The sequence below is a fragment of the Choristoneura fumiferana genome, chromosome 26, assembly GCF_025370935.1.
Source record: "Choristoneura fumiferana chromosome 26, NRCan_CFum_1, whole genome shotgun sequence".
NCBI lineage: Eukaryota > Metazoa > Arthropoda > Insecta > Lepidoptera > Tortricidae > Choristoneura > Choristoneura fumiferana.
The window spans coordinates 8138729-8166073 of record NC_133497.1 but is presented as its reverse complement, the minus strand read 5'-3'; the positions used below and the strand labels follow the sequence as shown (position 1 = coordinate 8166073).

General features: G+C 38.5%; 3 protein-coding genes across 6 annotated transcripts in view; 1 reads left to right on the top strand and 2 right to left on the bottom strand.

Moving 5' to 3' along the window:
• Positions 1–8149, top strand: part of LOC141442641 (uncharacterized) — a 41460-nt gene extending 33311 nt beyond the window's left edge. The window contains exons 5-6 of one of the 4 annotated variants that reach the window (XR_012452956.1): positions 2277–3402; positions 4003–4090. Coding sequence is in view for 3 of the 4 variants with exons in the window: in XM_074107676.1 (XP_073963777.1) it covers positions 4003–5111 (1109 nt within the window). In the remaining variant the exon portion in view is untranslated. Of the gene's footprint in view, positions 1–86; positions 2003–2276; positions 3403–4002; positions 5240–6710 lie in introns of those variants that run through there. The other 3 variants (XM_074107682.1, XM_074107676.1, XM_074107677.1) reach the window with 3 other exon arrangements.
• A 5034-nt stretch (positions 8150–13183) lies between these two features.
• On the bottom strand, positions 13184–21358 carry LOC141442652 (protein TEX261). Its single transcript, XM_074107693.1, has 5 exons — positions 20797–21358; positions 19204–19283; positions 17982–18203; positions 17063–17174; positions 13184–15769 (listed from the first exon to the last, which is right to left on the bottom strand). The coding sequence occupies exons 1-5, from the start codon at positions 20864–20866 to the stop codon at positions 15651–15653; spliced, it is 603 nt and encodes a 200-aa protein (XP_073963794.1). The 5' UTR covers positions 20867–21358; the 3' UTR covers positions 13184–15650.
• A 97-nt stretch (positions 21359–21455) lies between these two features.
• Positions 21456–27040, bottom strand: LOC141442649 (hemolin-like). Its single transcript, XM_074107688.1, has 7 exons — positions 26994–27040; positions 26848–26911; positions 26015–26141; positions 24851–25447; positions 23799–24016; positions 22777–22905; positions 21456–21904 (listed from the first exon to the last, which is right to left on the bottom strand). Exons 2-7 carry the CDS (start codon positions 26894–26896, stop codon positions 21777–21779), a joined length of 1248 nt encoding a protein of 415 aa, XP_073963789.1. The 5' UTR covers positions 26897–26911; positions 26994–27040; the 3' UTR covers positions 21456–21776.
• Positions 27041–27345: the final 305 nt, after the last annotated feature.

Here is a 27345-nt window from a genome sequence, read left to right as displayed (position 1 = left end):
TATTAATGGCATGCATGACAATCTGGCTACCTCTAGGACTTAAACATGACAACCGCAATATAAAGCACGACCAATTTTAATTTCAGGCGAAACTAGAGGTGGCCAGAAACGGTCAGTGCCAGACAAGGACTCAGAATCGCAAAGCGAGGAGGAATCCACGCCTCGAGCGAACAAAACGCTCTCCCCTAAAGAGAAGCGGAAGATAATGAGGAACAATGTTGTTCAGGTCCTCGTCAAGTCCACCGTCATGCCGTTCAGATGGCTCAAAAGCTCATACAGATGCTTCTACTGTTACGACATATTCCAGGAAGCTTCGGACTTAAAGAACCACCAACAAGTCCACACGGGAGACGAAATTAAAGAGCAAGCCATGAGCAATTTCTGGGAGCCAGTCGTCTACGTAGACATCTCCAATTTACACTGCAAACTATGCCCTGACAACGTCAATGATCTCTATGATTTGATAGACCATTTGGTAGGAAAACATGGAGTGGTGTACAACAAAGACGTTGGGATTTGCATGGTTGCTTTTAAATTGGATAATTTTACGGTCAATTGCCTTGCGTGCGGCGCAAGCTTCTACACATTCGGTCCACTCTTACACCATACAAACAAAGACCATAAAGGAACATCAGCAATACTGTGTGATATTTGCGGCCAGCATTTCAAAGACGCTAACTTACTACGTCTACATATAAAAACAGTTCACGAGAACACTGGTCTACTTTGCCCGGAGTGCGGAGAGAAATTCGAAACGCGCTCCAAATTGAAAACGCACCAGAAAAACCATCATGACATTGAAAAGAAGCACAAATGTTTGGTCTGTTCTCTCACATTTCAGAGCCATTACAAACGTTCGCGTCACATGGCTACTGAACACAAGAATCGCCAAGAAGTGAAGTGCCTCCACTGCCCGAAGACTTTCGTCTTCCGTAGCATGATGATGACCCACTTACGGGACACGCATCTCAAAGTCAGGAACCATATTTGCGGCGTCTGTGGCTGGAAAGCTTTCAACAGCAATAGACTGAAGAACCATATGTACAAGCATAGTGGAGAGAAGAATTTCAAATGTGACGCTTGTGATAAAGCATTTACTACGAAGAAGATAATGCGAGCGCATTTTGCGCGAATGCACAAGAATGTGCAGCCGCCCATGATGGTTCCATATGACAATCCTTACGTTGGACATTGAATCATGAATCTCTTATTAAATTTAGGCGACATTTATGATCTTGAATAGACTGAATGACGAAGTATCCACTTGTAATTTTATTTTACTTTTGTAAAACAGATTCTCCGAAACTCACGGCAGTTTTCTTGTTAAAATTCTGACATGCTTCTGCTATTGAGCATTTAGAAACTCCTGCTTGCAGCTAAGTTACTTTTACGAAGTATATACTATCTTCAAGAGTGCTCTCTTGTTCAAATAATCTATTATTAATATTAATACCTAGTTCTATAAACTTGGTTGGTTGGTTCTGATAGGTATGTCAACGGCATTTGCATATTTTTTTTTATAAGAGGATGACTGCTGACACACTATAAATCAAGTCCGAAATCAAATCTAGTTTCCGGCCACGTTAATGTTAATTTATTTATTTATAACTAAAAGAAATCACCGTACAATTCTATTTACAAGTGTTTTTTACAAGGTGTGTGTGTGTGTAATGTGTGATTTAGGAGGAGAAATCAAATAATACATCTGTGTTCATCTGTGTTTGTTTACTTATTTTGTACAATAAAGAGTTTACATACATACAAATACCTAAATGATGTGACGGTTAGGGAATAAATGTAGAACCCTTATTTAAATTCTCCTTTAAAAACAATATTTTTTGTCAATTTGCATCGATAAATCTAAGCTAATCTTAGCAAGTAGTTAATACTTTTAGGTATTAGACAACTTAAAACTAAGATGGATTATATGAATTATAATTTTAATACACCTACTCATGATTTTAAATTTATACTTATTAAATGCAGTACTTAAGGACACGTACCAATGTCATTTTATTTAACACAAAAATTGCCTTCCTATTAGTTCCTATGCACGGTTTTGAGATAGATTTGAAATTCGTGTTCCTTGTTATCCATTCGATGTATTTTAACACTGTTTTTTTTATTCATTCGCATTAAGTACACTAGAAACCGATTACATGCTACGAGTAGATAGAACGTTGAGATACTTAGTAATAATTCGCTGAAACTCCTAAAGCATTTCATATATTACGGATTCAAAGCACGACCTCATCGTGAAACTTTTTCGGTTCCAGGCTTAAACGCGGCACCAACAGACAAAGCCGACAAATTCCAAACAAGAAGATTACTGCTCACACTTATAAAAAACACCACGGCCATGCCGTTCCGGAGATACGGAAACGTCTACAGATGCTTCTACTGCCATTTAAACTTCCAACTAGCGACGGATCTCAAACAACATTACAAAGAGCACGAAGAAATTTACCTAAGAAAAGCCGTTAAAAGATGTCCACTTCGACAAGCCGTCAAACTAGACATCTCTGATTTAAAATGCAAGCAATGTGATACAGAATTCACTTCCCTTAAAGATTTACTTACCCATCTCAATGATACACACGACGAGAAATGCTGCGTAGATTACGAAGCACACGTAGATTGCTTCAAACTCGCCGACGGCCAACTAAAATGTTTAATATGCGACGACACTTTCATTTTCTTCGGACCTTTACTCCTTCATACGTTAAGACTCCACAAGCGTAAGCAAATCATATGCGAAATATGCGGAAAAAATTTCGCTACGACAAGCAGTATCAACAGACACAATCGAAGCGCTCACACCACGGATAGCTATAAATGCAGATATTGCGACAAAAAGTTCATAGCGATCCACAGGAGAGACGACCACGAGAAAAGAATACATAACATAAAAGAACGCAAATGCCACATTTGTGGAGAAATCCTCGGCAGCACATACAAAAGAGACTCTCACTTAGCTACAGTGCATGATTTCAAAAAAAAAGAGTTCAAATGCGAAATGTGCCCTAAGGTCTTCCGGTTCCAGAACCAGCTGGTGAAACATAACAAAAGGGTTCATTTGAAAGAGAAAACTAAAGTTTGCGATGTGTGCGGTGACAAGTTTTTTGACAATCATCTGTTGGGTTTGCATATGGTGAAACACAGTGATGCCAAGCCTTTTGAATGTAGTGTTTGTTACAAGAAGTTTGCAAGGAAGAGAGCGTTGGATATACATACGAGGATACATACCAATGATAAGCGATATGTTTGCAAGCTGTGTGGGAAGGCGTTTGTGCAGACGACTAGTTTGAAACTACATTTGAGAGTGCACCACGGAGAGGAGAAACCCAAGTGACGTGGTTTTGAAAATGTTAGACTAGGCACAAAAGTAGACTCGATTATTAGGTAACTAACTCCACTTATCATTCATTCTCATTCGAATTATATACGTTTTTATGAAGTTAAAGTTCTTTAAAATCCTCTCAACGCTTTATATGAGTACCAGGTCTGAAAAGCAGACCGTAACAAAGAGCTCTATATCGTCGTCTTATCTTAATAACTATGTCTTAGAAATAGAATCCAGTTTCATTGTTTAGCTTATAGAGGTATATATAAGTAGTCAGCTCGCTGTTATCACTCCTGGAACTCACTACTTCTTACGAAATTTGTCTATTTAAAAAACCTAATTAACTTACCTAGTTAATTAGGTTTTTTAAATAGACAAATTTCGATGGTGTCCATTACAATATGTTAAAAGAATCACATGGTACACATTTATGTTTAGGTACAATATTATACCTACTTCTTAATTTCTACAGTGAATACTTGTATTAAAATGAATTAATAAGACGTATATCTACAATAACAAAGAGTGTTATTTATGTACTAAATACATACCTCAATGCATCTCTATCATCAAGGAAAATTCATGGCTTGTCTGCATGCCTTATTGACATCAAAGCATCTACTGGACGTGAAGTGACGCCAAATTTTCTCTTATTTCAGACAGCGACGAAGAGGTCCATAAGCGAGAGGAACTCATCAAACTTCTCACCGTTATAATTCAGTGCTCAACCGCCACTCCTTTCAAATGGCATGCCAATAAATTCATGTGTTTCTACTGCTCCTGTCCTTTCGAACACAGCACTACTTTAATACAACACACGAAGGAGGAGCATGAAGATGCGAAACTTAGGACGATCTTACGTTCCACGGCAACCAAAAGTCGAAGCATCAAACTGGATGTTCGCGATTTGTATTGCAAAAAATGCGACATCCCCATCCAAAATTTGCAAGAACTTGTCAACCACTTGACAGAAAAACACGGATTGGACATGGATAAAGAAATCACGCATTGCATCTATCCATACGTTCTTTCGGAGGGCGACATGTCTTGTTTAGAATGCACGATGCCTTTCAGATTCTTCGGCCCACTGTTGATCCATACACACAAATATCACAGCAAAACTAAGCAGTTCTTATGCGAGCATTGCGGACAAGGGTTCATCGCTCGCGCTAACGTCGATAGCCATATTAGAAACGCTCACCCCGATCTATGTACATTCCAATGCAAAGAATGCGAAGAAATCTTCCCATCGTCCTACAAACTGAATCACCACGTCGAGAAATCACACGGTCCCGCCAGAATGAAGTGCCCGAAATGCCCAGAGATACTCACCAGCAGCTATTTAAAAAAGCGCCATCTAGCTTTTGTGCACGACGTTAAAAGCGCTCAGTTCCAATGCGACATGTGTCCCAAAATATTCACGCTGAAAAATTCGCTTTTGGCGCATAAACAGAGAGTGCATTTGAAGGAGAAAAACTTTGCATGTGAAATATGTGGGTTCAAAGTGTTTAGTAAGGATTTGCTGCGAAGGCACATGGTTAAGCATGACGATTCGAGACCGTTTGAGTGTGATTTGTGTCAGAAAACTTTTCAGAGGAAGAAAACTTTGGAGTATCATAGAAGGATACATACGAATGATAAAAGGAATCAGTGCAAGGAGTGCGGGCGGGCGTTCGTGCAGTGGACGAGTCTGAAACTGCATATGAGAGTGCATCATTCAGGAACTAACGAAACCTGGACGGAGGATGACCAAAATATGCGAAACTAGCTTCTCTAATTCACGCAAAATGCTTAAACGGCGACAATTTCTTATGTATTATCTAGTTCCTTATTCATCGGTATTTAACTTATGTCATACTCTATATGTAGCTTGACAACAATAAATTATTTAGTAAATGTGACCGTTTCATTTAAATTCCTTCGTTAGTTACTCGGTTATTGATGCTCAGTATTATGAACTAAAACACTTTACCTTGCTATTCTGCTGTCACACGTACAAGACAGCTACGTCTGTGTGACACTTGACACTTTGACACACTTTCACATAAATCAATATACCTATGCCGCACAAATTCAACATCACAAACCCCATACAAAACTACAGATGTGCAAGTTGCGGAAAGTTTCCAAAAAGTTGGAAATTTCTGGAAATTTCCACAGGAAATATAAGGAACTGAAAGTTTCAATCCCCATAAAAATATGTGAGAAGTTAAATTGAAAATAGAAACTGAAATATCCACCAGTGGTGGTGGTGGTGGTGGTGACCAGCAGTGGTGTAGCGGTATAGCACGCGGTACGGAATACCGAGGACCTGGGTTCGATTCCCAGTGCTGGTCTTATTTTTCTGGTTTTTCTGTGCATCTATATTTCAGTTTGTATTTTCAATTCAGGTTTTACGGGATGACCGTAAAAGTAAAAATTTGGAATTGAAATAAAAACAAAAAGATTCCAAAAAATCAATCTTAATTTTATGTGAGAAGTTTCCGAAATTTTCCTATATGAAAAATTCCGCAATCTTGGAAACTTTCCTTTGGCACATCAGTACCTATACAAAACGCTGACGCGTTTAATAATTGTACCTATAGAATCTGGCCAGCGAAAGCTGTCCACGCATTTTTTACGAAACTTTAATCTGGTATCATTTTTAAGACTGTCAAAATTGACATATTGTCATTCTAACCCGGCTTAGATAATTTTGATATTTCTGCTTTATAATATAAATTAATTCTTTTTTGTTTAATTCAACCTCCTACCATCCTCAAAATGGAAAATGTTAAAAGATTTATTCAAAACCAATCTGCTTTGATTATATATACATACGTGTGTCATACTCAAAGACCCCTTATATAAATAGTTTACATCTTTCTTTTATACACAAAATAGATCAGTAAATGATAATGATATTTTATTCAATATAGGAGATTGTACAACGAGAGCATAAAACGAGCCATTTTACCCGAGACGTTCATATACCTACCTGTATACCTAGCCTAAAGATAAATCATGATTAATTACCTAATTATGGTTAGGTATGTGAGTGAATTAAGTATGGTTTTGCTCGTTGCATTATTGTAAAATGTTAAATTGTTTTTCTATTTAGTAAATAAATGAAAAAAATATATATATATAGCCACCCGAGCCGGTACGGCGAGGGTGGATAGACACGTCGAGGGGGAAATGGGTTTACACTCGAGCTTCTCGAGACTTCTCTATCTAATTGACAATTTAAAATAGATATGTATACCAACTAATATCCTCGTCATACACATTTAATCCAGTAATTACCCACCTACGCATACCTACTCACTCACCCGGTTTTCATCTACTAATCAACTGAACGTAAATAATTATTTTTTTAATTTCTCAGAGCAAAAACCGAAAACGCACGACATCCGCGTCCCGACGCAAGAAGACTGGCAGCTGGCGGCGTCGCGTCGGTACGTACACACCGTTCTTTCCAATACTACCCTCATGCCGTTCAGATGGCGTGGCAACCGGTACATCTGCTTCTACTGCTACCAAACTTTCCACGACGCGTCGTCTCTCCGCACACATACCAGGGGGAGCCACAAGAGCGTTGCTATAATGAAACATCTAACCCAAAACCGGCCCTCCGAATTCACCCCCATCAAAGTTGACGTCGGAGAACCTATATCATGCTTGCAATGCAAACACCAAGAACTAACTCTAGAAGGCTTGATAACACATTTAAAAGAACACAAACTTATAGCCGATATGGAACAAGAGTGCTTCCTACCTTTCAAATTGGCAGACAATCAAATATCGTGCCAGAAATGCGCTAAGTCATACCAATTCTTCGGAATGTTGTATTCACACATGAACAAAGTCCATTTAGAGGGTACGAAGCGCATATGCGAAGCGTGCGGGCAGAATTTTTTCTCAGAATTCAGTCTTCGGAAACATGTGCAAATCCATCACCAATCGGTTGACTTTAAGTGTAATCATTGCGAGGCCACTTTTAAGCTGGACTCTAACAGAATAAGCCACGAATTTAAAGAGCATAACATAAAAACTTTTAAATGTTACAAATGTAACGAAATGTTTGGATCGCAGTATCTAAGGCGACTGCATATGAACGGTACGCATCTAAAAGCTGATTTCACGTGTACACACTGCTCTAAACCTTTTCTGCACAAATCTCTACTCGCCAGACATATTAACAGAGTACATTTGAAGGAGAAAAAGTTTGTTTGTCCTGTTTGTCAGGAGGGCTTCTTTGATTTGCCGACGTTGAATATACATACGAAGAAGCATTCTAAGATTGCGCAGGTTATGTCGCTCCAGTGCAAGGTTTGTATGAAGACCTACACCAATAAGATAGAGTTGGATGATCACATGACCACTCACAGTGGACAGTCTTTGTCCACGAAATAAGCTTTCGCAATACACTCAAAACAAAAGAATAGTTCTCTTTTTCTTTCTTATTTGAATCTTAAAGAAAATTAGGGTTTTCTTCAGTTTCCTGAAGACGAGTCCTTGCGACGAACATTGCTACATGAAAGCTAGTAGGTAATACATAAGGATAGTATTAATATAAAATGTATAGGTTAAGTACTAAGGTTTGCCTTGCAGGAAAATCTAGATTTAGTTGTTAAGCTTGGTTTAAGGCCGTTATTGTAAGGTTGTAATAGCTACCTCTGCCTTCGTAACTGAGGAACTTCCGCAAGAAATCTTACCTACCTCCGCCTCTGTTATTGCAGAGTTAACGGAGGTTTGTTTACGCTGACATTTCAAACCATGGCAAACCGAGAATTCAAACTTGCAAGGTGACAAAGCTGCAATACTGTTGTTTATAAAAAATAATTTGTCCCTTCTTAATTTCGATTATAATTAGTTCTATAATGTTCTATGTAGTTAAAAGTGTACCTACTATGTATTTACCTATTAGAAATAAACGTTTTGGAATTTCTATTACCTAAATAAATCATGAATTTATGGTTTTTCCACTTTCAATCTACTTCCGATTCTGCTAAAACGATATTGGATGGAACCTTACGGAACAGATTGAGCTCCTCACAATTAAAATAGCTAGGTATGAGTATTAATACTGTTTAATAAACCATGCAACGGCGAATCCAGCTTTATAGTGAGTGGGGTTCACGGGCAAGTTCGGGGGTCAAATTCAAGTGTGACATTTTTGAAGTACTTACATCTTAATGTTGGCTAAACTGATTTGCTTAACTAATTAATATGAAAGTGAGTGAACTTGCGTGAACAAATAAAACATAGAAACTTATTTATTGTAAAATAACAATACAATACAAATATTTTTTATTGCACACCACAAATCAGTACAAAAAACTTATAATAACATTAATCAAATAACAAAAACAATTCTTTTCTTTTGTCGCAGAAAGATATTCATTTTATTAATAAATCAATGGCCTTAACTTTAAAGAAATATCTACTGTTATCATGAACACCATGGCTGGATCCGCCCTTGAAACTGTGATTTATTAAACAGACAAACTAATTTTCTGCAAAAAACTAAATTTATCCGGCAGAGGTTGTAAGCAGATTATTTACTATTTTTTGTTATACTGTGTACACACTGTCAGTACCAGTATTATACACACTGTCATCTCATCTATGTGTATTTATGGGAATGGGATGATGAAGTTGGAAAAAAATACCGACAGTGAATAGCAAAACTATGATGGTTACTAACGCCATCTAGTGGAGAGTAGCTTGTAGAATAAAGCTTATCTATTCTATCACAGATGGCGTTGCTTTTCCGTTTAGATTTCTACGGGACAGTGTAAAAAATATTCTCGTCAGTCGTGTACTTTATAGAACAAATTAACACTAAGAATAACGGCCGAATGTATTTTATAAAGAACAAATTGTTCATTGAATGAAGAATTTTAAGAATGTTGAAATGATCCAAAATAACTAAGTTGGTGACCCACTTTTAGGTTTTACGCGTACCACATCTGTTAAGATAGGACTCAGGAGCCGGGCGTTTAAAAAAAGTGTACCCGTCCTTTTCTTTGAAATTTTGGAAAAAAAATGGTTTTTCCTACTCTGAATCAAGAGCACAATTGATTCCAATTGTTTAAAAAAATACCATATTTTTTCCAATATTTCAAAAAAAAAAGAAAGGGTAGGGGTTTTTTTTCGAGTGTAATATTTCATAACTATACAGGACTTAGGATATAGTTAAGTACATTATAATGCTTGTTAATGATAAAAGCAAGAAATAAAAGTATCTTTACTAAATCCTTATTTTTATTTTCATCACAATATTTACAAATTCAATAAATTAATTAAATAAAAAAACTTATTTACAGAATATGTATAACAATATACATGTAGTACAATCACAAAACTATGAAGAAAGCTACAACAGCTACTGGCCTTGCGGAAAATTCGAAAAAATCGAGCCTGTGTGAAGGAGCTAAGAAACTTGAGTATTCACTTGTAATGAGCATTCATAGAGTACATTGTAACTGAACAAAATGTTTCATCATCCATCAACATCATCCTAGCCTATATACGTCCCACTGCTGGGCACAGGCCTCCTCTCAGAACAAGAGGGCTTGGGCTATAGTTCCCACGCGGGCCCAGTGCGGATTGGGAACTTCACACGCACCATTGAATTGCTTCGCAGGTTTGTGCAGGTTTCCTCACGATGTTTTCCTTCACCGCAAAGCTCGTGGTAAATTTCAAATGTAATTCCGCATATGAATTTCGAAAAACTCAGAGGTCGCCCTAAGGGGCTGTTTCACCATCCATTGATTAGTGTTAACTGACGGTTAAATTTGATGCCGTATCCAGTGTGGCCGTATCTATTTGTTTTGTTCGAATAGACGGAGACAGCATCACATTTAACCGTCAGTTAACACTAATCAATGGACGGTGAAACAGCCCCTAAATCTTGTAAAAACCGACGGTTTCATAGATATTTGTCACATAAGATAACAAGAAGTTAACAAAGGATTTAATATCGAAAAGCAGTTTTCACTGAAATTAAAAGGTAAGAAGACCTATAATAAATAAATAATTAACATTAAAAACACAATGACATCGTGTACCTATCTTATAAAAATATCAATGAGGATTTTCTGACAGGTGTCGCTAGATGGCGTTAGTGTTGTGAGGTCCGTTTGACTTGACAAAGGGCCTACTTCGAAATTCGAAAATCGAAGTTCGTATCGTACCGTCCCTCTCACTATCGTATTAAAAAGTATAAGCGTCAGTGCCCTTAGTGTAAGTTTTTGGTTACAAAATACGTCACGATCGCGTTCGCGTTAAAACCTCAATCTGTATGGATACACGAACATCGCAAACGTTCCGCTAGAGGCGCTGTTCGTGTTTCCATACAAATTGAGATTTTAACGCGAACGCGATCGAGACGTATTTTGTAACCGAAAACTTACACTAAGGGCACAGAGGGACGGAATGACACGAACTTCGATTCTCGAATTTCATAGTAGCGTCTTGCTGAGATTGGCTCATTTCGTTTTTTAAAACAATCACAAACGTGATGTAAATTCACAATCATTCATTTTTTATTATTGTATTTATCTTTATCTCCTTTCCTTTTTTAGGGTTGTGTTAAAAGGGTTACATGTTTGAATATCGAAAATTAAAATACCTACGGTTAAAATGTCGATGTTCAGAATATCGAAAATTAAATTATCGATTGTATCACAATATCGAAAGTTGTTATAACTATGGTCAAAATGTCTAAGATTGAAATGTCGATTGATTAAAATATCGAATGAGTAAAAATATCGATAGCCAATATATCTAAGTTGTAAATGTCAACATATATTAATGTCGAAAATTAAAATATCGTACATATAAATCTGCTTTATTTATTAGTCCTTTCTCTTAATAGCATTTATTTGACATAATCTAGTCATTTTTAGCACTCGCCGGCCGCTGCCACAGCACGCTCGCTTCGCTCGCTCGGCTCGTGCGTTGTTGTGGTCAAAGTTCTAACCTAACCGAACCAAATATTTTTGGTAATTCATGTTCAATAGGTTAGGTTAGGTTAGTATTGCGTCAAGGCGCGAAGCGCCTCAACTGAGCGGAATAGGAGCTCCGCGAAGCGGAGCTCCGTCGACCCTGTCACGTGATAGTTCATACATAGGATATTCGATACTCTGTACTTCGATATTTATATCTTTCGATGTCACTTTTGTAGATAAATATATTTTCGATATATTGGACGTAGATTATCTAACCATTCGATATTTTGATACAGTCGATATTTTAATTTTCGATATTTTGAACATCGACATTTTACCCGTAGATATTTTAACTTTCGATATTCAAATATGTAACCTGTTAAAAGCTGTGTAAAAATATTATTGTGATGTATTCCGCTGTTATTACGTAAACTAAGTCACTATTTGTAATTTTGTTAGCATGCATTTATGTTATTGTACCCAAATTAATAAAATAAATAAATATTAAAGTTGTAAAACAGACCTCACTATAGTAACGCCAAGTGGCCTATCACAGAAACTCACATTACACAAATTGTCTTTTATTGACTAGACCCTAACCATCACCCAACAGGGCCTACGCTAGCTGGCGTGGCGCGGGTGCACTTCGCGTGTGCTGGTGCAGGTACCATGGAAAAAATAAGTGGTCTGGGTAGTTTCAGAAAAAAGTGTACCCTGTACTTTTTTTTAAACCTAACAAATTTTGGGTTATTTCTACTCAGAATCACGAGCACTATCGATTTAAGCAATAAAAAAGTGTCCCACTTTTAACTGACAGTTTTGTAACGCAGTTAACCATACATGTTGTATGACTGTCAGAAAACTAACTAATAAATCTTGTATGGAAAATTAAGGATACATTAAGGAAAAACGGGTACATTTTTTTCACGACACTGCTCGAAAATGTGGCCATAGATAACCTAAATCCAGTACCCAAAACTGCCTATATGTGTACATTTAACAGCAGACTCATTTATGGCTCGCAAAACACGACAACAATGTAACACATTACGAAATCAGGTCGTATCAATATATGTATTTCATAATACGATACGACTTTTTAGAATATAATTTCTGAATTTAATTCCTGGCGTGAGGGAGGGGTGACACTATTTTTATTTCCTCGCAGTGATCGTGAAAAGCACAGTGTTTAGTATCGGCCAAAAGTTCAATAGATGAACCCGTATTATCGAACTTCAAACCAACTCGTACATCTATTGCTTACTTTTGTGCCTCTACAACAATGTACTACTTCTGAAAACCCCCATCTATCAATTTTTAAACAAGTTCCTATCAAATGAAATGAATGAAGTTTCAAGTTGACAGACACGTCTATTGGCATTATTGTTTTATGACATGCAAACGATTATCAACTTAAAGCAGCGTTTCCACCAATAATGTCCGAGGATGTGTTAATTAACCAATAGAAACTCTTCATTTACACATCCTCCAACAGCACCGCTCTGGTGGAAACAGCTGAGCGGAGCGAGGCGAGGTAAATGAAGCGTTTCTATTGGTCAATGAAAAACATATTCCTCGCACATCTCTGGTGGGGACGCTGCTTTAGGGTGGTAGACCACATATTTGGCTGATGGTACAATCCTATGCACGCGACGCGCAGTTAGCGCTGCTCGTACTGTTGTTCAACAGGCGTCCCCCCGCTTCGTGCAAACCGCGCCAGCTAACGTAGGCGGAAGCTGTTCCAACGCCGGCGAGAAATTAGCTATCGAATATTTTCTCAATAAATTAAATCATGTACAGTCGAAACATTTGATTCCTGACCCACCGTAGAACGTTCTCACAGTAAGTGTCATTATAACTTACTTGAGGCGTCCCTAATTTTATTTTATTTTACTTATTATTGTTTCATTATTATTATTGTCGTTATTGAATTTACTGCTACTCTTTTATTTTATTTTTAACTCATTCACTGCCACCGACGCATATATGCGTTTTTGGAACTTCCCCCAGTGCCGCTGTCAAAATTATCCATACATTTTGAACGCACATGTGCGTCGGTGGCACCTGTGGTCAGTCAAGTCAAGTCAGGTGGCAGTGAATGCGTTAAATCATCTTGTACAAATTTCCACGCATAATATATGTTTATAGGTATTTTATAATTCTTATATTTGTCATATAGTTTGTTCTTTTCACGCAATAATTACGCGTTCAGTTACGTGGGTGCACACTCACCGGGGTTCAGCTGAAAACCAGCGCTGCAGCTCTGGTTACAGGGCTACGGCACATGCTGAGCTGCAGGGATTGTACCGTCCCTCTCGCTCTCGTATTAAATAGTATAAGTGTCAGAGGGACCACACGACACGAACTTCGAGTTTCGTGTTTCGTAGTAGCCCTGCTGAGTCCTTTTGGCATCACTACAGCACAATGTCTCTAATTGTTCTCTCTTCTTCTATTTATGTTTTTACTGTGTTTTTGTTGTGATGTAGTGTGTTTTTGTTGTCAATAAATGTTGTGAGTTTGAATAAATTTCCTTGTCAAGCAATGCGATGTCTATGAATTTTTCTACGAAAAGATTCCACAGTGGGCCACGATTCAATTGGTTCGAGTGTACCTACACAGTATTGAAAGTCTATAATGTATTACCAAACCGCGCACGAATGTTTCTTTTTGAAAATGAAAGAATGTATCCTTTATGCAAATGTATGGAACTGCCAATCCTAACCTAGGTTTAAGGATTTAATTTCTTGACCGGACAGCCCTTACACAAATAGTGGACTTATTGTATTATTATTGCTTTACTTATTAGTTTTAAACCACTTACGTTATAGAGTCAAAATTAACTGATTGGACAGCCTAAGGCCGCGTTTCAATCAGAGATTTCAATAGAAACGTACGCTTCATTTACCTATCCTCGCTCCGCTCAGCTGTTTCCCGCCGCAGTTTTTAACCGCATGACTTGTTTACCGAGTACTGCCTTTTCACAACGTAACGTTTGGCAACCTGTTTCATTCCGCAACTTTTCGTTTCGCAAACTCTTAAACTGTAAACATTTCAGGATTTATTCCAGGGCCATCGTGCAGAACCCTTTGGGTTAGGTTAGGTTAGTTTTATAAAAATTCTGAAATATTTACAGTTTCAGAAATATTAAACAGTTGGGAAATGAAAAGTTGCGAAATGAAACAGGTCGCCAAACGTTATTCGCCGAAACGTTAGTAAACCCTTTTTTACACAAGTAAAATTAAAACCGCCAGTGCGGCCGTTGCATTAGTTTCCTTGATTCACAAAGTAACGCGGTTAAAAACCGCGGCGGTTTAGCCGCAGTGCGGCCTGGGCCTTAATAGGATCGCAACTCATCTTTATTTCATAGTGTAAAATAATGCCGCTTCCCGCCGTCTTTTAAACGAAGCAACGTTTAAAATGCGGTGTTCACCATCAGTTAGATCGTTTTTCAGTGTACCTATATCATAAATAGTTTCGAATACGTACTCTCGGAATATCATGCCATCGAATGTTCGTTGGCTCGACTGTTACTGGATCGAATATTCGCTAGATCGAAATACTTGTGGCTGAAATACATACTAATGTTATAAATGCGAAAGTGTGTTTGTCCGTCTTTCACGCCGTAACGGAGCGACGGATCAGCGTGATTTTTGGCATAGAGATAGTTTATGGGCCCGAGAGTGACATAGGCTACTTTTTATCCCGGAAAAATGCACAGTGGTGTATCGAAAGTTCATTGGCTCGACTGTTATTGTCACGAATATTCGCTAGATCGAAATACTTGTGGCCGAAATATTATAAAATCGACAAAACGTAATAATAAAAGAATAAGTGTAAGTTCGCCTTTGTACTCTTTTTGTTTTGTTGTTTTCTTGTTGTATTATTTATGTGTTTTATGCACAGTAAAGTATACATACATACATACGTAATTGTTAGTAGGAGGTTAGGGAGCCAGAATGAAGAACAAGTGCGTTCAGTTGCAACTCTTCTATTCGACTAACAGTTGCATTGGTTGCAGCCAACGCTAGTCATATTTTTAGAACTGCAACAGTAATCTAGAATTATATAGTTTCGATTAGTGGTATATCGAAAGTTTCGGTTTGACAATTTATTGTTTATATGCTTTTCGACCCAGCGAATATTCGATCCAAGTAACAGTCGAGCCACTGAACACTCGATAGCATGATATTCCGAGAGTACGTATTCGAAACTATGATATACAGTCAATTTTTCATGGTTTATACATATACATATACTAGCGACGCGCCCCGGCTTCGTGCGGGTGTAGTTTTTGAGATATGGAGCTGGAAAATGTAAAATACCTTTGACTACATCCTTGAGCGTACCCAAGTATCATAGTTCAGATTGTTCTAAAAAGCCTTCTTGCTGCGCTGTGGCAACAGAGAGTCCTTTGCGAAGCTGAACAACGAGAGCAGACTGTAGCGTTTCGACTTTCTGGATAAGTAGTCTGTGACCACGTTGTTGTCACCTGTAATGGCATAACATAATTAAGTACAGTACCCGGCCATAAAGATTACACATCGGTCTTTGGAAAGAGACTCGGCTTTTTTTTATTCGACTGGATGGCAAACGAGCAAGTGGGTCTCCTGATGGTAAGAGATCACCACCGCCCATAAACATCTGCTATACCAGGGGGATTGCAGATTCGTTGCCAACCTAGAGGCCTAAGATGGGATACCTCAAGTGCCAGTAATTTCACCGGCTGTCTTGCTCTCCACGCCGAAACATAACAGTGCAAGCACTGCTGCAAGATACACTACTAAAACAATTACTTTGCTCACTCACGACCTTATGATTATGATAGCTACGCTTATGCAAGAAATGTGTGTTCATGCAAGTTCCTCCACCTCCACACTGTAAGAACACGCACAAATCACACAAACCCATCTATCGCCACCACCACACTACACTGACGCGTTTCGAACTCAACCAGAGCTCATCTTCAGAGCAACACAACCATACACCATGCTACCAGATGTTAGATTAAGGGGCTGTTTCACCACCCATTGATTAATTTTATTTGACGGATAAAATAATGTGATGCCGTCTCCGTCTATTCGGACAAAACAAACAGATGGGCTACTACGGAACTCGCAAATCGAAGTTCGCATCGCACCGTCCCTTTCACTCGCGTATTAAATGACATAAGCGCAAGCGGGACGGCAACATACGAAGTTCGAGTTTTGCACTTCGTGGTATAGGGCCAGAGACGGCATCACATTTATCCGTCAGATAAATTTAATCAATGGATGGAGAAACAAGGGTTAGGGGCTGTTTCACCATCCATTGATTAGTGTTAACCGACGGTTAAATGTGATGCCGTCTCCGTCTATTCGAACAAAACAAATAGAGCCCCTTAGTGTGCTATAGGCACAATAGAACAATCTATTTAGTCCGTCAGTAAAATTGCCAAAAAATATTGGACAAGGACACTGGCTTATTATATGTTCATTATTTTTTACCCGACTGCGAAGGAGGGTTATTGCCTGACAAAATAGAAAAATACGTGTCCAATTAGACGGCCAATAGGCCAAGTGGCTAGAGAACCTGACTACGAAGCTTGAGGTCCCGGGTTCGATTCCCGGCCGGGGCAGATATTTGTATGAATAATACGAATGTTTTGTATAAGTATGTTTATCCGTTGCCTAGTATCCATAGTACAAGCTATGCTTAGTTTGGCATTGGGACTAGGTCAATTGGTTTCAAGTGTCCCATGTTTTTTTTGTCAATTCAACTGACAGACTGGGCAGTGGGCACTTACTGAGCAGCGGCTGCTTCTCCCCAGTGGTGGGCAACACGTAGTCGTTGGCAGACAGAGACACAAACAGCGCAAACGGGACCACCCATAGACACAATGTGAAATACGCCAGCACCTGCAAATGAGCATGAGAGATACAAACCACGCTGTCGTAAATATATTTTCACACACTTTTTTTGTCAATTTTCGTAACATGCAGGCTACCTTGGTTGCAACCCCCCAAATAAAACCCTCGACCTTAATGTGCTTGTCATGAAACCCGTGGTCGGTAAATGAGTCCGTGCCCGTACTGATGGCGCGCACTACATGAGACCACATGAACAGCTGCAGGCATGGACCACATGCACGAGGGATGCCACGACGTTGCAAGAGCACAGCCTAAGTATCGCCAATATTTGGAACAATTATATTTTTTCTTTTACAAATATAAATTTTTACTTGCAAATGTGATGAAAAACATTGTATGTCGCACGGGCGGTACTATAATTACGAACATCGACTCATTAAAGCCCTCAGTCTTCGACTTCGTTCTTCTAATAGACTCTCGTTCGTAATTCCTTATTTACCGCCCTTAAGACACAATGTACTATTATACTTACTATACAATACCTATCAGTCGTATCGACAATGTTGTCGGTGATGTTATTTAAACGAATATTTTCTAATCCCTCAGACTTTCTATGTATGACAAATACGTTTATACATTGTGAATTATTTTCCTTGCAAGGCTATCTTCGGCATTTTAACGCACAAAAACACACTTTAAAATACCACGCGCAAACAACGTTAAACGTAGACAGCAATAGACAGATGACATTTGAGTTTAGTGTTACCAGTGCAAGAAACTAGTTCTATTGATTTTCCACAATATGGCGAGGTTTTTTATAATTCTGGCCAGCCTTTACATCACTACTGTACTGACCTCAGAGAAGCTATAATACACCTGCCCGAAGTACTGGAACGCGAGATAGTGATGCGCCACGAGCGCCGCCACCGCAGCCGCGAAGGGCGCACTTGTAACCCTCACCGCTGGAAACTCGCGCAGCAGCAGCGCGTGGAGCCCCGCGCCGCAGAGCCCTAGGATGTTCAGGTGGAGGGGGAACTCCTCAAAGAGGAAGAGGCCGATGTGGATGGCCGCTGTTGCCTGCAAGACATTTTTTTAAAGTCAAAATTTGGTTGTAGAGTTGGGTCACAGGATTGGGGACAGAGGCGACCCCGTTCCGGGTCGTCCTTGGTTCAGCGGGTCTCGTTGGCCATACAACGGGGGAATGCTGCTGGGATTTATGGTATGTTTGGGCCAAGTATGATGCGGAGGGATGTTATAATGATTAAAAAAAACATTAATTTACGATTTACACTTATTCACATTTAATTTAATAATTTTATTTATCTATTGACAATTTTTTTTTATTTATTTATTGAGAAACAAACAGTCATATAATAAACATGAAATTGAAGACAAAGAAATATAAACAGACCTGTTCCCTTAATGACTCATAAGAAAACGTGACAACAGACAAAATTGCTTTATTATAGGTACATACCTATACTTATCACTATTGTGAGTGTTAATTTACAATGTACTATCTGTTTTTAATTTAAAGGTCTATTTGTACGCTTTATTCAGAAATGCACAAGTACAATTAAAAATATCCACGTTTCTTTGTTCATTTTAATTTTGAATTTTAATTGTATTTATTATTAAACAGGTACGTTGTAACTGTTCTTTATAAATAAAGTATTAAAGTCAAAATATCTTTATTCAAATTAGGCTATAACAAGCATTTATGAATACTGATGTGCCACAGGAAACTTTCCAAAATTGCGGAGTTTTTCATTGGGATTGAAACTTTCTGTTTCTTGAATTTAAATTTCCTAGATGCTTTCTGAAAATTTCCAGAAATTTCCATGAACTTTTCCAACTTTTTGAACACTTTCCGCAACTTGCACATCTGTCAGAAAACGCATCGTATGCGCTCCGCTTTTATCGCATGCCCTTCACCCCTGCTCAAAATACGCAGACGATGCGGAATCGCAGTGATGTGCCATAAACGTCACAACTTTTGGTGGAGAGTATGCTGTAAAGTCCTGACGTTTCCTGTACCGTCACCATTTTTCAACAAGTGACAGAATAATGTACTTACGGCTACTGTCCAGGATATCACATATTTGGCCATCACTGTGTATTCCTCCACTAACTCTGCTAAGTAGTACAGACCGGCCGCTGGAACGTTATAAAGAAGACATCAGATGTTGCATTTCATAAACTCTACTACAGAACTGTCTACAGCAGGTTTTCAACCTTTTGGTTTTAACGGCACACTTTTTGTTCATCAAAGTTTTCATGGCACACCAATAAAAAATAGCCAAGTGTGAGTTGGACTAGCGTGCAGAGGGTTTCGTACAATGTACCCAAAATATGTGTAACTATACGCAGCACACTGGTTGAAAACATCTGGTCTACAGAATACTCAAGCTAAAAGACAGCTAAGTGACAAAATCAAGTCTTGAGATGGAGTCAAAAAACATGGTAAATTTTGTAAATTAATGCTAGTTGATATATCTATAAAATTATAAATGCTAGTTGATATCTGTAAATTATAGTTATTAACTAATATCAACTAGCATATATAATTTATAGATATCAAATAGCATCAATTTAACACATTAACATATAATTTATTGAATCAGGCGTTACTTTGCGGAGGTCCATATCAATGAACTAAAAGAATTTCCTTGCTCACCCGCAACCTTACGATAGCTAAGCTTATGCAAAATATGCGTGTTGATGCAGTTCCTCCACCTCCACACTGTAAGAACACACACAAATCACACAAACCCATCTATCACCACCACCACACTACACTGACGCGCTTCGAACTCAACCAGAGCTCCTCTTCAGAGTGACACAACCGTACACCATGCTACCAGTTGTTAGACTAACGAACCACAACCACCGTTTTAACTTGTCACTGTAACTCCCCAAGTACCCACATACGTTTGAAATTATTTTAGTACATTAACATATTATTTGGCTCCATCTCAAAACTTAATTTTGTCCTTTTAGCTGTTCTTGGATGTTTAGTATGTATTTATCTATAGCTATTTAAGTATATTTATCCATTGCCCAGTACTCATAATATGTTTGATAACTTTAAATCACTTTTTTATATGTATTTGTCACAAAGCAATTGTGTCAATGTTTTATTGGATGAACGATTTATTTATTTAATTTTAACAACATAACCTACCATTTTTAGGTTTGTAAGAATATTCTTAAAGATGCACTTTGACCAAGAATGGTATCCAGGATCTTACGATGGACAGCAGTCAGACAAGTTTACAAACAAAGCGTGTTTTTGGTTTTTCAAATTATTATAATGTATTACAATTTAGAATTTTATTGGTATGGTATGCATACTTTATTTGCAGTTTCTCGACAATTTGGCCAGAACACACGTATGTCGTCGTAAATTTGATTAAATTAACATATAATGTAATAAGGTAACAATAATGAGAGCAAAATACACAAATAAAACGTATGCATATTTGATAATTTTTTGACAGCATAATAAATATACGTGCTGAATAAATGACTCAAAAGATTAATTAAGGATAAAATAATGCTACAAATTCACAAATTAAGGCTTATTAAGTCTTACAAAAAGCTTATTTTCAATATGTTACTGATGTTAGATACGAAGTGATTTTTATTATGTTGAAGTAAACAAACTCACCAATAGCCATTGTAACAAATATCGCCTGCACTATTAGAGATAAGATACTTAAAAAATACAGGAACCACATGTTTATAAACGTATTTTTTATCCTTTGTTTTGATATTTTTTGAATATATTTTGAGGCTATACGCGTTGTCAAGTGCTAGGTCAATGACAAACGTCAAGTTATTGACAGAAGCGATCAAAATAAACAGAATAAAGTTGTCTATTCATTATGGAACTTAAGTCCAGCCCAACAAATATACTACTTCTCAAATAAATTGTACCCTTATTGTACCAGCTTATTTCTTCACGGGTTTGTTTACCTAAAACTGTGATTATGAGCTAAAATTTTGTAAAAAAGCAAGTTTTACTTGTTTATTAAATTCAAATATAACAAAAAAACAGTACAAATATATCTGCGCACTCGGCAGTGCCCCGCCAAGTTAAACCATAACGTCCATAACATTCAGAGATAACTACACAATTTTATTCTTGTTAATTTATTTGTTCTTATTGTTGTTGTAGATTCCAAAGAATTAAAAAAACTTTTATTACTTGTTGAAACATACGATTCAAATACACCTCAACTCAGTATAGGCACAGTAAAAACTTAAATCTGTACTGTACCTTCTTTTTTTTCATCAGACAGTTAACAAGAAATCAAAACAGAAAAATCAAATATTTTATAAAAATTTATTGACAGTCTTATAAATAAAATACAATAGTTTATTTCAAGTATTTTCTGACATATTTTTTTCTAATGCTAAATTTGCCACACATAAAAAAGCATCCTCTTATCGCGCCGATGAAAAAGAAAAAGGAACTCCTTTTGTTTGACGTGATGAGATGCGAGTGCCCGTGTAGGTATTTAAATACTCGTAAATTGAATACACGTCAAACGATCTACCCTGGGCATTTTTACCGTTTTTTTTTTGTTATTGCTTCAGAAGTTCCTTTTCCGTATATTTAAAGCTTAGCGATTCTAATACTGTGATTTAGGCAACATGCACTAGAGTCTCGGCGTACACTTCTCCAAGCTTGTTCGTGCCCTTGCAGCCGTAGTACCCGTTGTCCTTCTTAGTGACCTTCGAGAGAGTCAGACCCTTGCCGGAAGGAGTCTTGCCTGTAATAATAATGAAAAAAATAAGAATTATTCTCACAGTATTCACGATTTTAATTTTTTGTTCGATTGCGTAAAGAAAAAAATCATCGTCCCAGCCTATACCGTCCCACTGATGGCCACAGGCCTCCCAGAATGAAAGGGTGGTTGTGCACGTTTCCTCACGGTGTTTTCCTTCACCGTAAAGCTCGTGGTAAATTTCTAATTTAATTTCAGACATTAATTTTGAAAAACTCAGAAGTGCAAGCTGGGGTTTGAATCCGCGATCCTATGCTTGAGAGGCGATAGGTCAAACCACTAGGCCACCACGGCTTCAAAAGAAAAAATAGATGTCTATTTTCTGATAATCTAACTGACGGAATAGAATAAGTATGTATTATTTTTTTACTCAGAAATCATTGAAAAGAAAAAAATACCCAGGAAAATTGCAAAAGTTTGAAACATTGCAGGTGGTAGGACCTTGTGCAAGGTCCGCCCGGATTGCTACCACCATCTTGCTCGCTAATCCTGCCGTGAAGCAGCAGTGCTTGCACTGTTGTGTTTCGGCGTGGAGAGTAAGGCAGCCGGTGAAATTACTGGCACTTGAGGTACCTATCCCATCTTAGGCCTCTAGGTTGGCAACGCATTTATGGGCGATGGTGATCTCTTACCATCAGGAGACCCACTTGCTCGTTTTCCATCCAGTCGAAAAAAAAACATAAATAAAAGAATCATTACAAAATTTTGTAGGGTGTTACAATTTGCAGTAGGGGGCTGTGAAAATGGTTTTAATTCTGTTTCTAATTAGTTTTTACCTCAATGATAATGAGTAATTGATTTGCTTTTAATACACTAATTTTATGTTGGTACTTGGCTCAACCACAGGCTCAACTTACCAGATAGAGGCTTGCCGTTGAAGGTCCAGGTAACCTTCTCTACGCCGAAAACTTCGCAGGGGATGGTGACGTCCTGGCCTTCCTTAGTTAAAACCAATGGCTCGGGCTTCTGGACGAACTCAGCTGATTCTGGAAGAAAATAATTAATTAATTTGTTGAATTAGGTGTTTTTTGCGGAAGTCAAAATCAATGTGATTTGTGTGTTTCTTACAGTGTGGAGGTAGAGGAGCTGCATGGACTGGACCCACATGTGTTGCAGAGACTTAGCTATCGTGAGGTCGCGAGTGAGCAATCACCATCACTACACTGACGCGATTCGGACTCAACCAGAGCTCATCTTCAAAGCAACACAACCGTTTACCATGCTACCAGATGTTAGACTCTAATATCTGATAGTTAGGTTTGTGAGATTTGTATGTGTTCTTATATTTAGGAGGTGAAGGAGCGGTGTGAACACACATTTCTTCAAAGACGTAGCTATTATAAGGTTTGTTTGTTTGTTTATACTCTTTCATGTACAAAAGGAAAACAAAAGGTTACAGAAAAAAATAAGGTGTTAGTACAAAGGCGGACTTATCCCTGAACGGTTTTCAAAGGTCCATCCATCCCAGCCTATATACGTCCCACTACTGGGCACAGGCCTCCTCTCAGCACAAGAGGGCTTGGGCCATAGTTCCCACGCGGGCCCAGTGCGGATTGGGAACTTCACACGCACCATTGAATTGCTTCGCAGGTTTGTGTAGGTTTCCTCACGATGTTTTCCTTCACCGCAAAGCTCGTGGTAAATATCAAATGTAATTCCGCACATGAATTTCGAAAAACTCAGAGGTGCGAGCCGGGGTTCGAACCCACGACCCTCTGCTTGAGAGGCGATAGGTCAAACCAGACAGTTTCTTCAGAGTGAGCCAGTATTTCGGGGAGCTGGTCTGAAATCCCCGACGCCTAAGTTTCTAACAACACCTGTCTTTCAAAGGTCGCGGGTGATCAAACTAATTGTTTAGTTCATTGATGCTGATACTCACTCTCAACGGTCAACTTGATCCTGTGGCTCTGCGGTTTGCCGACGGCGTTGTTGGCGACGCACTCGTAGGTGGCGTCGTCTTCGGCCAGGGTCTTGGTGATGAGGAGGCGGCGGCCGGCGCTGCGGTTGCGGTGCGTCACGCGGTCGCCGGGCTTGCCGTTCACGTTGATTCTGGAGTCCGACGGGCCCAGCTTGAACCAGTCGGGGTAGGCCATAGGGCTAGAAAAAGGAGACTAGATTATACGAGAAGCCCCACTCAGCATAATGTTGCGGAAAGCCGCAATGCTGTTAATCGATGAGACCCATTTAATACTAAACGTAAAAAAATACACACACTGTGACGACACGAACGCTAGCGGAAAGTAGTTAGTAATTACTTAAAGCTTACCTATACATAAAAAATCAAAAATAAAAATTTTAAAGTACCACCCAGACGTAAAGCGGGGGTGTTTTTTTTTCTCATCAGGAATCTCATGTTTTTTTTTGCAGGTGGTAGGACCTTGTGCAAGGTCCGCCCGGATTGCTACCACCATCTTGCTCGCTAATCCTGCCCTGAAGCAGCAGAGCTTGCACTGTTGTGTTTCGGCGTGGAGAGTAAGACAGCCGGTGAAATAACTGGCACTTGAGGTATTACATCTTAGGCCTCTAGGTTGGCAACGCATCTGCAATACCCTGGTGTTGCAGTTGTCTATGGGCGGTGGTGATCTCTTACCATCAGGAGACCCACTTGCTCGTTTGCCATCCAGTCGAATAAAAAAAAAAAAAACCAACTTTCCAACGCTTTAAATGCTTGGCGTTTGCAGTTCAATACGGCGCAAACACTGGTAGCTAGGCAACAAATATGTAGACGTAACTACTTATTAAATTTTATTATTTTATTATTTATACTTATCTTACCTTGTTAGTTATAACGCTTAGCGATGAAACAAATATGTATGTGGTGTAAAACAACTTTACCTGTCAACTTTTAGGCACAGTAAATACCTAACAAACTAGCTAATCGATAATTTTTACTTATTAAAGCGAAAAATATATGGTAAAAAAGCAACTCACGTGCCACCGTAGATGCAGTACATCATGGTCACGTCACCAGTCTTAGCAGTCAAGTCCTTGCTCAAGTACTGGGGTATAAGTTCCCCTGTCTTTGGCTCCTTGGTCAGCGTCAGATCTTCAATAATATGCTCAGCAGCGACCAGTTTTTCATCAGACGCAGGAGTCTCCACCAGGCAGACGTACATTGTGTCCTTGTCAATGTCTTTCTTGGTCACATTGGTGAAGTAAAGAGTACCTTCAGGCGATTCTAAGAGACGTTTCTCCTTAATATCAACGATTTTACCATCTTTGCCCTGTCTGAACCATTCGATTTTAGGTTGGGGATAGGCTTTGGTGACACCGCAGTCCAGTTTGAAAGGTCTGCCTTCTACGGGCCTGTGTTTCTTGAGGGTGTGTTCTGGGATGTCCACGAAGGTCCTCTTAACGCTTACGATGCGGGAGCTAGCGACGCCCTCGTCGGAGGTGGCGAAGCATTGGTACAGGCCCTCGTCGGATTCCTTGGGCTTCTTGAAGATGAGGGTGCCTTCGTGGGCGCGGAAGGTGATGTCCTTGCCACCGTTCAGGTCGAAGGGTTTGCCGTTTTTCTCCCAGTGGTAGCTGTGACGCAAATAGGTTTTATAAAACATGAAAAAAAGTGGACAAGTTTTGAGTAAGATAGGTATAGGTATGTAGAGGTAACGTTATTTTTGTCAGATATTAAAAAATGATTATTCAATAAAACAAAAGTTAAAATCCGATTAAGACAGAATACCCAAGTACCTATCTACTCTGTTTCGAAGTGTATTTAGAAATGTTAATTTCTAGATAAACACTACAAAAAATATTGAAGTAGTATAGAAACAATCATGTACATTTATAGATCAAAAATAAATAGTGTTTATTTAATCATTTAAAAAAAATCGATTTTTATTTCCTACTGCGAGTAGCGCTCACTTTTACAAATACCAATAAAAACTTTTTTGCAAACACCAACACATAGTGCGCATTCTAACTCGCATTTGGCAAGTTTTCCAAAACTTAATTTTCTTTATGTGATGAAATGAGTGATGAATCTTACTGAAATCTAAGCTGACAACTGCGAATCTAATAATACTGGAAAAAAAAATATTTGGCTCCAGGGTCCTAAAAAAAGCCGGAGACTTGAACTTAAAAAAAAAAACTTACTGCAGCTTCTCATTGGGCTTGGTGGTGGCACATTCGAGGACGAATGGGGCTTCAGGAGTGGTCCGAAACAGGACCTCGGGTTTCAGTTCTTTTAGAACTGGCAGGTTGTCTACTGGAGCCGCTACGCCTGTGGGAAAAAAAATATACACGTTATTATAATTAAGAGTTTAGGAAACGAGAAACCAAAACTTTCTGTCTGGGCTGAGCAGACTTTTTTTAGTAAAAGGCCAGATAAAGGTCCAATGCTTTGCGTGTGTCCAATATGGGACAATTTTGCCAGTGTCGAGGTTGGGAGCTACAAATGAATTGAGTCGTGATTTTTAGGGTTCCGTAGTCAACTAGGAACCCATAGTTTCGCCGTGTCTGTCCGTCTGTCTGTCCAGGCTAAGCTCAGAGACCGTTTGTACTAGAAAGCTGTAATTCGGCATGAATATACATATTAGTTACGCCGACAAAGGGATAAAAAAAAGTAAAAAAAAAATCTTCAGGGTACCTCCCATAGGCCTATGCCTCTATAGTAGGGGTGATTTTTTATGACTAACTCTATAGTGTATGGGGTATCGTTGGATAGGTCTTTTAAATAATGTACTAGGCGCAGTGCCTGAGCAAATTTGAATAATGGCAATAGAAATTAAGTACTAATCAATTCACGTACTTTTAATGAACCGCAACGTGATCGCACGAACGAACGGTTAAAAACAAACTTTTAAAATGTAAGTAATCCTAACAAAATAATCGCAAAAAATACAAAACTGTAGTCAATACAGAAAGTTGAGTACCTAAGCACTTCAGTCAAAATAAAAAAAATATTATGTTAGAAGAGAAAAACTTACTCAAAGCGAGGCTCGCAGCGCACAGAATAAAAACTTTGGTAGCGGCCATGATTGTTTTCAATCCCTAAAAAAAAAAAAACTATTTTAATAAAATATATTTAAACAGTTTAAAATATCTTTTTAAAAATATTAATTTACGAACGCACCCGTTCAGTGTGAACACTTTGGCGGGAAGATGACAACTGCTTGAATGTCAGACGACAGGACTATTTATATGGTCAGAATATTAACGGTTGTTTCCTTGTTAGTCAACAGAATTTGTATCGCGCGTGAATAATCCACATCATGTAAAGTACCGCGAGAAATGAGTAGATAACCTATTTGTTTATGTTTATGATCGCAATGACTGTTTAGAACTATCGTCTGTCAGTAATTACTTTAAAAAAACCGGCCCAAGATCGTGTCGGACACGCCCAAAACAGGGTTTCGAAGCCATTACGGAAAAATTAAGTAATATCACAGAATAAGTAATAGTACAAGTAGTACAATATTACAAGT